We start from the raw sequence: 12,988 nt of genomic DNA on the forward strand, positions 1-12,988 counted from the left end.
CATATTTTAGATCTTGTTCTGACTTATGGTATGGAAATAGAAGACTTAACAGTATTCCCTGAAAACTCCCTTTTGTCTGATCATTTTTTAATAACATTTACATTTACCCTGATGGACTACCCTGCAGTGGGGAATAAGTTTCATTACACTAGAAGTCTTTCAGAAAGCGCTGTAACTAGGTTTAAGGATATGATTCCTTCTTTATGTTCTCTAATGTCATATACCAACACAGAGCAGAGTAGCTACATAAACTCTGTAAGGGAGTTAGAGTATCTTGTCAATAGTTTTACATCCTCATTGAAGACAACTTTGGATGCTGTAGCTCCTCTGAAAAGAGAGCTTTAAATCAGAAGTGTCTGACTCCGTGGTATAACTCACAAACTCGTAGCTTAAAGCAGATAACCCGTAAGTTGGAGAGGAAATGGCGTCTCACTAATTTAGAAGATCTTCACTTAGCCTGGAAAAAGAGTTTGTTGCTCTATAAGAAAGCCCTTCGTGAAGCTAGGACATCTTTCTACTCATCACTAATTGAAGAAAATAAGAACAACCCCAGGTTTCTTTTCAGCACTGTAGCCAGGCTGACAAAGAGTCAGAGCTCTATTGAGCTGAGTATTCCATTAACTTTAACTAGTAATGACTTCATGACTTTCTTTGCTAACAAAATTTTGACTATTAGAGAAAAAATTACTCATAACCATCCCAAAGATGTATCGTTATCTTTGGCTGCTTTCAGTGATGCCGGTATTTGGTTAGACTCTTTCTCTCCGATTGTTCTGTCTGAGTTATTTTCATTAGTTACTTCATCCAAACCATCAACATGCTTATTAGACCCCATTCCTGCCAGGCTGCTCAAGGAAGTCCTACCATTATTTAATGCTTCAATCTTAAATATGATCAATCTATCTTTGTTAGTTGGTTATGTACCACAGGCCTTTAAGGTGGCAGTAATTAAACCATTACTTAAAAAGCCATCACTTGACCCAGCTATCTTAGCTAATTATAGGCCAATCTCCAACCTTCCTTTTCTCTCAAAGATTCTTGAGAGGGTAGTTGTAAAACAGCTAACTGATCACCTGCAGAGGAATGGTCTATTTGAAGAGTTTCAGTCAGGTTTTAGAATTCATCATAGTACAGAAACAGCATTAGTGAAGGTTACAAATGATCTTCTTATGGCTTCGGACAGTGGACTTATCTCTGTGCTTGTTCTGTTGGACCTCAGTGCTGCTTTTGATACTGTTGACCATAAAATTTTATTACAGAGATTAGAGCATGTCATAGGTATTAAAGGCATTGCGCTGCGGTGGTTTGAATCATATTTGTCTAATAGATTACAGTTTGTTCATGTAAATGGGGAATCTTCTTCACAGACTAAAGTTAATTATGGAGTTCCACAAGGTTCTGTGCTAGGACCAATTTTATTCACTTTATACATGCTTCCCTTGGGCAGTATTATTAGACGGTATTGCTTAAATTTTCATTGTTACGCAGATGATACCCAGCTTTATCTATCCATGAAGCCAGAGGATACGCACCAATTAGCTAAACTGCAGGATTGTCTTACAGACATAAAGACATGGATGACCTCTAATTTCCTGCTTTTAAACTCAGATAAAACTGAAGTTATTGTACTTGGCCCCACAAATCTTAGAAGCATGGTGTCTAACCAGATCGTTACTCTGGATGGCATTTCCCTGATCTCTAGTAATACTGTGAGAAATCTTGGAGTTATTTTTGATCAGGATATGTCATTCAAAGCGCATATTAAACAAATATGTAGGACTGCCTTTTTGCATTTACGCAATATCTCTAAAATCAGAAAGGTCTTGTCTCAGAGTGATGCTGAAAAACTAATTCATGCATTTATTTCCTCTAGGCTGGACTATTGTAATTCATTATTATCAGGTTGTCCTAAAAGTTCCCTAAAAAGCCTTCAGTTGGTTCAGAATGCTGCAGCTAGAGTACTGACGGGGACTAGCAGGAGAGAGCATATCTCACCCGTGTTGGCCTCCCTTCATTGGCTTCCTGTTAATGCTAGAATAGAATTTAAAATTCTTCTTCTTACTTATAAGGTTTTGAATAATCAGGTCCCATCTTATCTTAGGGACCTCGTAGTACCATATTACCCCATTAGAGCGCTTCGCTCTCAGACTGCGGGCTTACTTGTAGTTCCTAGGGTTTGTAAGAGTAGAATGGGAGGCAGAGCCTTCAGCTTTCAGGCTCCTCTCCTGTGGAACCAGCTCCCAATTCAGATCAGGGAGACAGATACCCTCTCTACTTTTAAGATTAGGCTTAAAACTTTCCTTTTCGCTAAGGCTTATAGTTAGGGCTGGATCGGGTGACCCTGGACCATCCCTTGGTTATGTTGCTTTAGACGTAGACTGTGTTTCATAATTATTGTATGGCCTTGCCTTGCAATGTGGAGCGCCTTGGGGCAACTGTTTGTTGTGATTTGGCGCTATACAAGAAAAAAGTTGATTGAAGTTGATTGAGAGGTGTCAAGTAACGAAGTACAAATACTTCGTTACTGTACTTAAGTACACTTTTTAGGTATCTATACTTTACTCCATTACTTATTTTTCTGCCTACTTCTGACTTCTACTCATTACATTTTCACACAAGTATCTGTACTTTCTATTCCTTACATTTTTAAAACAAACAGCCTCGTTACCCTTGGCTTCAGTTTAATGTTTATATGTATATTTCACGTCATGTGCGCCTGTAATCAACTTTTCTGCAGCACGGCTTTGCTTTGAACCGTGAACCAATCGAAGCAGTGGTTCGCAGATTGAGGCAATGCTTCGACCTATTGCTTCGTTTATTCTTTTTCTTTCGCTTAATTTTCCCCCGCTAAAACCCTAAAGAGCATACTTCTGTGAGTATTATTTACCTTTTCTATGTTAAACCGACTTGTTATGGTCTTCTGAAACAGTTGATGTATTTTATAACTTAAAAACGGGAGTGATGCTAACGCGTTAGCATGTCTATGGCATTTTCAATGTTAAAAGTTAGCATTAAGCAATTGCAGTTCTTATCACGTTCGGGTGCATTTGTTTTCAAATTGTAATATTTCTTAAATTTATTTTTGTTTATATATTAATAATCTAATGATTATTATATACAACTTTAGAGAAAGAGGCAAAAAGAACCTGAATAGAAACACAACAGAAAATATAAAAGCAACTAACAATGAACATACATAAATACATAAATAAATGTTTCCTGTGAACACCTAGTGACTCTTACACCTCCACTTCATCCCTGTCTTATTTAATGACAGTTTGTTTCGGTCAAACCATATTTTCAATGTGTTAATTTCTTCAGTGATTTCCTCCAGAACAATCTGCCAAACTAGAAAACTGCTGCATCCTAGTAAGAGCAGAATACTACTGGAATGAATTTGAATAAGGAAAGTTTTTTTTTTTTTTCTTCACTAAATGGATGCTGCACTCACTGCAGTTTATTGTCTGGAATAGTCCCAGATTGCATTTCAGAGCTTCTAGAATTGAAACATTTTCGTGCAGGTGGTGTTGGGGGGTAATTTTGGGTTTTGGGTCTTGGGCCACATGTAGAACGAATCCGTTTTTAAATTAAGCTTTCAATTCATATAGTGGCATCTACCTTTTTTTTTTTTTTTTTTTAAAAAGGTTACTTTATACTTTTATACTTTAAGTAGGTTTTGGAGCACATACTTTTTCACTTTTACTTGAGTAAAGAAGTCGAGTTGATACTTCAACTTTTACCAGAGTGTTTTTAAACTGCAGTATCTATACTTCTACTTAAGTAACAATTGTGTGTACTTTTGACACCACTGTTTAAGTCTTTGGTCCAATGTGTGGCATAAGCCAAAAGATACTACAGTTGGTTAATGAAAGTAGTAATCTTGTTTGTTTTATGCGATTCTGAAACAGTTTGTGTCAATTGTCGATCTACGAATACTGATGTTAGGTATTCATTTATTCATTCATTTTCTAGTGCTTATCTGGGTCCAAGTCACGTTGGCAGTAGACCAAACAATTCTAATCTTAGCAGCTTTTCCATTAACCTACAGTTTAACTAACTACCCTTAGCTAGCAAAAGCTAACATTTGCCTGACTTAGTGTTAGCTAATACTATCAAAAAGGCCCCAGTCAGTATTATAGCACACAGATTATAGCAGTAATTCCATATCCTAGCAAGCCAACACACCTTCAGGCAAATCAAGCTTTGACTACTACTTTGCATACAGTACATTGCCTAACATCATCAGCTTTAACCCAGTCATGACAACTGGATGGGAACATGTTAGTGTACACTACACATAGCTGACCTGGAATGTGGTTGCCATCATATTTGATGTCCATCTCATGCAGACCTCGCTCTGTTGGCTGGTATTTGATGGTGATGGTTCCATCATTATTATCCGTAATATGTGGCCGTGCAGTTTTGCCTGAAGGCATACGCACCTCCCCTAGAAATGCCAACAGCTGAGTTAAACATCAGTGTCCTCTAGGGTGTTTTCTATGGGTGTGAATCATTTTCTTTCATTGTTACCTGTGAGTTCTCCTTGCTGTGGTGTAAAAGGAACAACGAAGTTAAGAGGACGAAAGAGAGGATCCACGGTGTCACGGGGAACAACTGGCTCATTTGTGGCCTGATAACAGAAGAGCAAAAGAATGAAGTGGTTATGTACTAGTAGATACTCAAACAATACCAAACCAAGTCCAGGGCATTCAAACGTAGCAGCTGTTCCATACACACCGTGACATGAAAGGGACTCTTGGGGATGTTCTGTCCACCAAACCGTATGGTAATAACATATTTCCCAGGCTCAGGAGCCGTGTAGTAAATATCAAAGGTTCCATCGTGATTTTCCACCACATCCATGTCAAGCTCCATTCCCTGTGGGGTCAGCACCTTACAGGTCACCTTGCCCTTCCCGGCGGCCTTGGCGTCTACGGTGATGACTGTATCCTCTGAGGTCTGCAGCTTCTGAAGACTTGCTGTTGAGTACAGAGAATAAAATGACACTATGTAGGAATAAGTGGCACACAAACGAAGAGATAGTTGATCTGTTTTTAAGCAATAACACCCATACAAAAATGAAGCCAAAGTTACTCACACATGCCATGTCCTCCAATAGAAACTGGAATAAAAAGACCATGGTATTAAACATATAATATAAACAACTACAATCAAAAACATTGTGAACCATGGAGGATTCTTTTTACCTGTGAGTAGACACTTGCTGGCATCTCCTGTTGGAAGGGACTGAATGTGATATGGGGAATAAGGAATCTCATCTCCTCCATATTTAATAGTAATGGTGTATGGGCCAGTGGAGTCTGGTACATAGGAAACAGTGTATGTCCCATCCCTGTTGTCCTGGATGGTTGCATTCTTAGGCTTTCCCTCTGGGTCCTATTAATAGATAACAGACATTAATTTATGATTCAACAGTAAGAGACCTTTTCAAAAACAAGGTAGTTAAACCCACCAGGATCTGCACAGTGAGCAGTCCCTCTCCAGCATCACGGGCATCGATCGTAAACTCAACAGGCATGCTAGCACAAACACCTTTGGTGTCTAGACCAGGGCCACTAGCGCGGACCTTGCTGGCATCATGCCCAGGTGAAGACATTACCTTGAATGGACTGACGATCAAGAGAAAAATGTCAGGCATAATTACTAAAAGCAATGTTTAAAAGCCTGAAGTTGGAACAAAAGTGATTAACAACTACTTTTTTCGTGTGAATACTGTCAGCCTTTATACTTTCGTTTTCAGAATATACCTGTGTGGGACATCCTGATCTGCATATTTGACAGCTACAGTGTAAGGACCATCCTGGGCTGGGGTGTAGTGAACTGTGTGGGTACCATCACCGTTGTTCTTCACACCAACTGGTTCTACATTACCTGGAAGTAACATAGCATGGAAATATTCATGTACCACCAACTGGCTGATATATGATAGTATATCGTGTGAAGGTTATTGCTATGCAGCATGTACCTGTTGGGCCATAGAGTCTGACGTCCAGTGGAGCCTGACCTGCCTGAGAGCAGTCAACTGTAAATGTTTGAGGAACATGAGCTCTTACACCAGTGCCCAGACCCGGACCAGAGCACTTGACCTTACTTGGGTCCACAGGGTCCCGTATGGGCACACGGAATGGACTGCCAGGAATTGGGTAACCTCCATAGTTAATGTTGACATCGTAGTCTCCAGGGGTAAAGGGTACATACTCCACACTGCAACTGCCATCTTTGTTGTCTTTGCAAGAAATTTTGGCCTCTGAGGCACCCTCGATCGTCAGGCCCAGTCCACCTGTACCAGCACCCCTGAGAAAGAAACCGGCATTGTCATTAGTGTACATGAAATTCACATTCTCTTGAAAAAAAAAAAGAATACTTGTGGTGCACAGTACTGTTCCAAAACCACTGTCCAAAACACAGAATCTCACAATGTTAAAAATTGTCATTGGTTACCGTATTTTCCAGAGTGTAAGTCATATGGGTTTTTTTTTTTTTTTTTACTAGTTTGTGAAGTCCCAGTTTGTGAAGAATCCCAGGAATCAAAGCACGGAACAAAATAAACTCCAGAAATAAAATAATATATACCAGTAATTAAAGTATATTACAGCAATGCACAAAACCCAAAATAAGGAGATGATAATACAGAAAAAAAGGTGAAACGTATACTCCAGTATGACTTATATATAATGTTTTGTTTTGTTTGTTCCACTTCAAGGGGTATTTTTGTCAGGTGAGACTCATACTCTGGAAGATATGGTACTTCGATTTCTCTCAAAGGCATAATACTTTCCTAGGCACTACCCAACCTTTTCATTGAGTTTTATTTTATTTATTTATTGAGTATACTGCTGACAGACACTGCCTCACTTAATCTGTTCTGAATAACTGAGAACAATACCTGGTCTCCACTGTGAAACAGTTGGGTCTGTTGGTTATTCCCCCCTCCAGTCCTGGCCCATAGGCACGAACCCTTGTCGGGTCACATCCCTCCACCACTGATACCCTGAAGGGACTCGATGGTACGGGTACATCATCATACAGCACCTCGATCAGATGCATGCCTGCACAAAAACAGATGAAACCAGCTTATCCCCAAATGTTCTCAAAGCTTTTTTTTATTGCCACTTGTGTTTAATTATAGGACACACACATTCCCATTTAGGAAAGTAAACATCTGTTTATTTATAAAAGATGGCTTTTGGAGCTCTGGTGAATGCACGAGTCATTACATCTGTTTGCTATTCATTATTCTTTTACAACAATTTTTTCTGACAGATTCCTCTCAGCAGGCCTACATGCCAGATTCACAGCCACGATGGTGTGATATTAGAGTGCGTCTGGTGGTAAAGGAGTACTCTGTGATCCCTTTGCTTTGTGTTATAGGCCTCTATTAATATCTGCTGTCATTCCCCTGCTGTGTGCAGGCAGCCTTTAGCACACATACCTGCCTGGTTAAGAGTTTCTGTTCCAGAACACACTATTTATAAAGCAAAGCCTCTCTGCCTCCCTGCCCCGCACATCATTGCTCCACTGCATCATTCTGTATTTATACCCCTCTCCCTCACCCTCTTTTTTGCCACACTCCTGTTTTATCCCCAAACGCTGCCTAACGCTACCACCTGTTTGTGATTTTCCCATCTGTCTGCATGCACTCATTCAGTTAGGGCATCTATGTCAGTCTAATTTAGCTTCGTACACATACAAATGTTTGTCATTGGTCTTTAAATCTCGCTATTAAATTAATCTATGTAATACATTTTCCAATGCACTTACCATCCTCGAACGCCGTATACTCCACTCTGTAGGTGCCGTCACCTTTGTCAGTGATGTAGGTGTCTGTGTTACTGCCGGATGGGTTGATTATGCGAACTTTCACATGGGTCCCTCCAGCCTTGGTGAGGCTGCGAGCATCCACAATGAAGTGAGTTGTCACTTCTCGAAGAACTCCTAGTATTGGGGGGAGAAAACCTTTAACATCACTTGTCACTAAAGAAAAATGGCAAGTGTGACTTCATGTTATTTATATCATTATGAGCGAGCTGACATTTAACATACTGAATGTGCATCAGCTTTTTATAACTGTATTGACCCATATGCAAGACTCTTTTTATACATCTGAAATTAACAGCATCATCTTGTAATCACAAAGTACAATTTAACATGCCATGTACATCCACAACATCAGGTAGCAACAATAACAATCGAGATATAAAACTCCCTAATAACAGAATAAATCACAATTATTGATCATTACAGCTCTCCCAGAATCCCTCACACTGCTTTTGACAGTGAACTACCCTCAGCTGCTGTTTTTCTGGCCATTGACACAACTAAAGATTTTTTTGTAACTATTTTAAAATCTCCATAGTTGCGTTCCACATCCCTTCACAGGAATCTCTGGGGAGCTTTTAGGATTTTACCAATCTAGAAACGTCTGCAGGCACAGAAAGTTCCACTTGTGGGGTATCGATTGATTGACATGATGATCTGGGAGTCAAGCTAAGCCAGTTTGTACTGTTTATCACACCAGCATTTGTTGCTTTCATTATGCTTTTATGTGCATTATTTTAATATAAAAGATTTCTATATTTCAAAAAATAAAATCAAGATTTGTTCTTTAGAAATTATTTTTCCAAAAATATGTCTTTTAAAAGGAGTTTGTCTTTTAATCAGGGCAGTCTTATATTTGGGCCAATACAATATTTTGCTGTATTTATTTACCTCTTGGCTCCACTCCTGGCCCGTAGACGTGCACTCCACTGGTGTCCACAGAAGGCTCAACTTGTAGGACCTTGGGAAATTGTGGAATAATGTGGCCACCATACTTGATAGTGATTGTGTGAGTGCCTTGGAATGACGGGATGTATGTAACAGAGAAGATCCCCTCAGCAGTTTTCTGGATGTGGACTTCAGCCTTAACCCCAGTGTCTGACACAATCTCAATCGTGAGTTCGGCGTCCCCTGCCCGGGTGCAGTCCACAGTGAATGTCGCTGCTTCACCTGCCTTGGCCCTCTCCAGACCAAGTCCGCTAGCAGTCACCTTGCTGGGGTCAAAGGCTGGACGCACTGCAGCCTTGAAGGGAGATCCAGGGATGTGCTTTTCAGCGTACAGGATGTTGATGGCATACTCCCCTGCCTCAGTGGGCAGATAGGAAACTGAGCATGTGCCATCCCCATTGTCCTGGCACTCAATTTTAGCCTCGCAGGGTCCCTCCACAGTCAGACCCAGACCACCAGCACCAGCACCTTTGGTGTTGATAGTGAACGGAGCTGGTTTCCCTACAATTCCTCCCTGTAAGCCTGGGCCATAAGCTCGCACCTGTGAACAGTCACGCCACCGTCTGAGTTGTAGTATTATTAACTCTTTTGAAAACCATACCTTTGGTTATGAATGTTTTTGAACAAAATAAAATTGGGTAACTACATGCAGCTTTCAAAAAAGTTTACCTTTGAAGGATCAGCAGGCATCACTGCTTCTACTCCGAATGGGCTTCCCATCACCGGGTTGCCATCATAGCTGACATCAACCTTGTATTGCCCCTCCTCGGGGGGAATATACTTCACATTGTGAGCACCTTTGGCTTTGTCTGATTCTAGTTTGCAAGGGATTGGTCGGCCAGATGGTGAGGTCATCCTCACGCCCACATTGCCCTGCCCACCAGCACCTTTAGCGTTTACTGTAAACTCTTGATCCTTTCCTACCTCCACTTCTGCAATGAAAATGTTTATAAAATAGATTTGCTTCATGGATAGTAAGAGGCAGAAACATATTTACCAAACAATAATCACTTATAAAATGAATGAATAATGCTTGCAACATACTAGTGTCTAGTCCCTCCACTTTGACCTTTCCAAGATCGAGAGGTGGGGCCACTGTGATATGGAAGGGGCTCTTGGGAATGGGATCGCCTCCATAAGTTACTGAAATTGCCATGTTGCCCTGAAAAGGTAAAAGAAAATGAATGTCACTGATATTACTGTGAATAGTCTCCACAGTGTTTTATTATTAATGGCACTGACATTCTAAAAGCAGTATTCTGTACCTGCTGAAGAGCAGTGTACTTGACAGTGTATGAGTAATCATGATTATCGATGATCTCAAAGTCACGAACGGCCTCTCCTGGGCCTGATGCTGTGAAGTGAACCTCGGGCTTGGCCTTGCCTGCTCCTTTTGTGTAGATGGTGAAGTGAGTTGGAGTGCCCACCTCCACACCTGAAGTACACAATATTTTTTCAGTTCTACCACCCATATCACATATCTATTGTATAAAGTACCCTACAGCGGGGGTTTTGTTACCACCGCAACAACCTATGTATTCAGTTTGGCAATTATATCAATTTTGCTACTTGATCTCAACAACTCTCACCTGTCTTGTTGAGTCCAGGGCCTTCTGCTCTCACTTTGCCAGCATCATGGGAAGGATCCACTTTTACTTTGAATGGGCTAATAGGAATTTCCTGGCAAAGCAAGTATATATAAAAACAAATCCGCGAGAAAGTAATAAAGACAACAAACCTTTAAACATTGATTAAAAAAAAGCTTCAATACTATCCCATCAGTCCCTCTTGTCAGTTTTCCTACCTGGTCAGCAAACAACACCATGATGGTATAGCGGCCTGGGCCAGGAGGAGTGTACTTGACAGTGAAGGTGTCATTGTCATTCTTGATGATATCAAAGTCAATGTCTGCCTCAGCTGGACCAACCACCCCTGGGGCACACTTAATTCCAATGCTGATGTCCCCTAAAGTTACAGAACAACAAGCACAAACGATGAAGGTCATTCTAATTTATAGATGAGGAGACTAAAAACAGCAGCTCCTTGTCTTTTTTAATTCTTCTCTTAAATACATTATTCTGTCAAACAGTTATACCATCTTCCATTGCATATATCAGTTTTTCTGTTCATTTTATTCTACCCCCCTCACATTTTTAACATTTTGCACTAATTCAATTTAGCATCAACTTAACGTTGAAGTGCCTTATTTTTCTTTTCAAAATCAACCCACTGTAAATAACATCATCATGCATTCTGACCTTGGCCCGCTTCACTGCAGTCCACAGTGAAGTACGTTGGCTCGTTAGCCTTCAGTCCTGTCTTCTCCACTCCAGGCCCATAGACCTTGACTTTGTCTGGATGAGAACCCTCTCCAACCAGCACCTAATAAATACAGTGTACTTGAGTCAGTTGGTTGAAGCCCAGCTGCTGCAGATCTCCCACTTCATCTATATTTGGTAAAGTATCATTGTAGTTAATTCAGCGAAAAGCTATATTTCGAGTGTGCACATGGGTATTGGTGCATATTCATGTCTTACCCTAAATGGACTGTTGGGCACATTAACATCTCCCCAGGCGATGATGATAGTGTGCTTAATGGGTTTGACAGGAGTGTAGGCACACACAAAAGTACCGTCTCCCTTGTCAGTAATCTTGATGTTGAAGGTGCAGCCTTCAGCGTCCTTATAAGTATCATAAACATGTCAGTTTAGGTTTGCGAGGCCACATGAAATACATAATGCGTTCCCAAAATATTTCATACCTGTGCATAGATCTTGAGTTTACCCTTCCCACCCATGCGGGCATCAACGGTGAATTCAGTTGGTTTATTTACAATGACACCAGTGGGCTGCAGGCCTGGACCGAACGCCTTCACCTGCAGTCATGCAAGACCTTTGATTATTACATCTGCCTGCCAAGGAGGCTGTGTTTAGTGCTGTTTGCCTGACTGTTAGCAGGATTTAAAAAAAAAAACCTACCAATCCACTTTTCTTGAAACGTGGTGAAAGGGAAAAGTATAGGCTAAGAAAGAAAACATTTACTTTTGGATGGATCCAATTAAATAAGCAAGATCCCAAATTTTTTTCTCTACTTTCTTTCACATTTCTTTGACACCAAAACACTTAATCTGCATTGTGTCAGTCCACCCATCTGTCAATGGGTATTGGTCACGACTGGGGAAATAACCTGCCTCGGATTGGTGTCTTGTCCAGGGGGAGTCATAGACTCTCATCTGCTTGACGCCAGAGAATCCGGAGATAAGCACCAGCACCAAAGGGCTCCAGGGTCTATATAAGACTTACTTCTATGTCTTAACATTGTGAGATTGGGCATTTTTCAATATTTTTGTGAATTTCTCAAGAGATAATTCACAGATATTTATGACAAAAATTAGGCATATGTTGTGTGCAAATACATTATATCTGGACAAATTCACAAAAAATGTTGGAGAATGTCCAGTTCCAGTTCGCAATATTAAAGAATGTTTGGGGCTGGGGGGCTCCTGGATCCACCACATTAATCACATAAAAGTTAGTGAGTTCTTTTTAGCTCATACCCCAATCTTTCACAAAGTTTCAAGAAATGTGGTTCAGTAGTGTCGAACAGCTACAGAGATATATGTGAAGTATTGGCAGAAGTATGTGTCTCTTGTTTTAACATGCTTTGGTTGGAGAAGAGGAACAAGACCATGTAATCGCCATGAAGCTAGCCTACAAAATTGTTCTTAGCTGGGCTAATTAAACCTTACGTACCATCCCAGGCTTTGCGTTCTCAAGGTGCAGGATACTTTGTGTCACTAGGGTGAATAAAAAGTCTACGGGTCACAGAGCTTTCTCTTATCATGCCCCTGTTCTCTGGAATGATCTCCCTGCATCAATAAACAGTCAGATTCTGTACAGCCTTTCAAGTCGAGACTTAAGATGCACTTATTTTCCCTTTCATATGGCTAGCATACTGGCATAGTATGTTTCTATGCTTTTTACTCTTTTAATTCATTTTATTTGGAAACAGAGCGGGTCGTGGCCTCAACCTTATCTAAATTCTGGGTCTGTTAATGAAGCTTAGGACTAGTGGCCGGCGATCACCTTTGTATCTCTTCTGTTTTTCTTGTTGCTTAATGCTGACAAATTACACTGTATTTGTTGTCTTTCTGATGCTTGATTCTGCTTTTTTTTCTTTTCTATCTGTTTGCGGTGTGGCT

At 40.6% G+C, this 12,988-nt stretch overlaps 1 protein-coding gene across 1 annotated transcript in view; it reads right to left on the reverse strand.

Annotated features, from left to right (window-relative positions):
* The window catches only part of LOC117514906 (filamin-C-like), a 93,163-nt gene that overhangs the window by 49,387 nt on the left and 30,788 nt on the right, over positions 1–12,988 (reverse strand). Inside the window, 19 exon segments of the mRNA XM_034175477.1 lie at positions 4,307–4,447; positions 4,531–4,630; positions 4,738–4,979; positions 5,099–5,122; positions 5,208–5,397; positions 5,474–5,630; positions 5,769–5,892; positions 5,987–6,315; positions 6,908–7,070; positions 7,783–7,956; positions 8,731–9,328; positions 9,457–9,719; positions 9,832–9,949; positions 10,053–10,222; positions 10,377–10,467; positions 10,592–10,752; positions 11,046–11,169; positions 11,325–11,468; positions 11,549–11,662. Coding sequence (XP_034031368.1) covers positions 4,307–4,447; positions 4,531–4,630; positions 4,738–4,979; positions 5,099–5,122; positions 5,208–5,397; positions 5,474–5,630; positions 5,769–5,892; positions 5,987–6,315; positions 6,908–7,070; positions 7,783–7,956; positions 8,731–9,328; positions 9,457–9,719; positions 9,832–9,949; positions 10,053–10,222; positions 10,377–10,467; positions 10,592–10,752; positions 11,046–11,169; positions 11,325–11,468; positions 11,549–11,662 — 3,427 coding nt within the window.

Source organism: Thalassophryne amazonica, chromosome 8, assembly GCF_902500255.1.
Source record: "Thalassophryne amazonica chromosome 8, fThaAma1.1, whole genome shotgun sequence".
NCBI classification, from domain to species: domain Eukaryota; kingdom Metazoa; phylum Chordata; class Actinopteri; order Batrachoidiformes; family Batrachoididae; genus Thalassophryne; species Thalassophryne amazonica.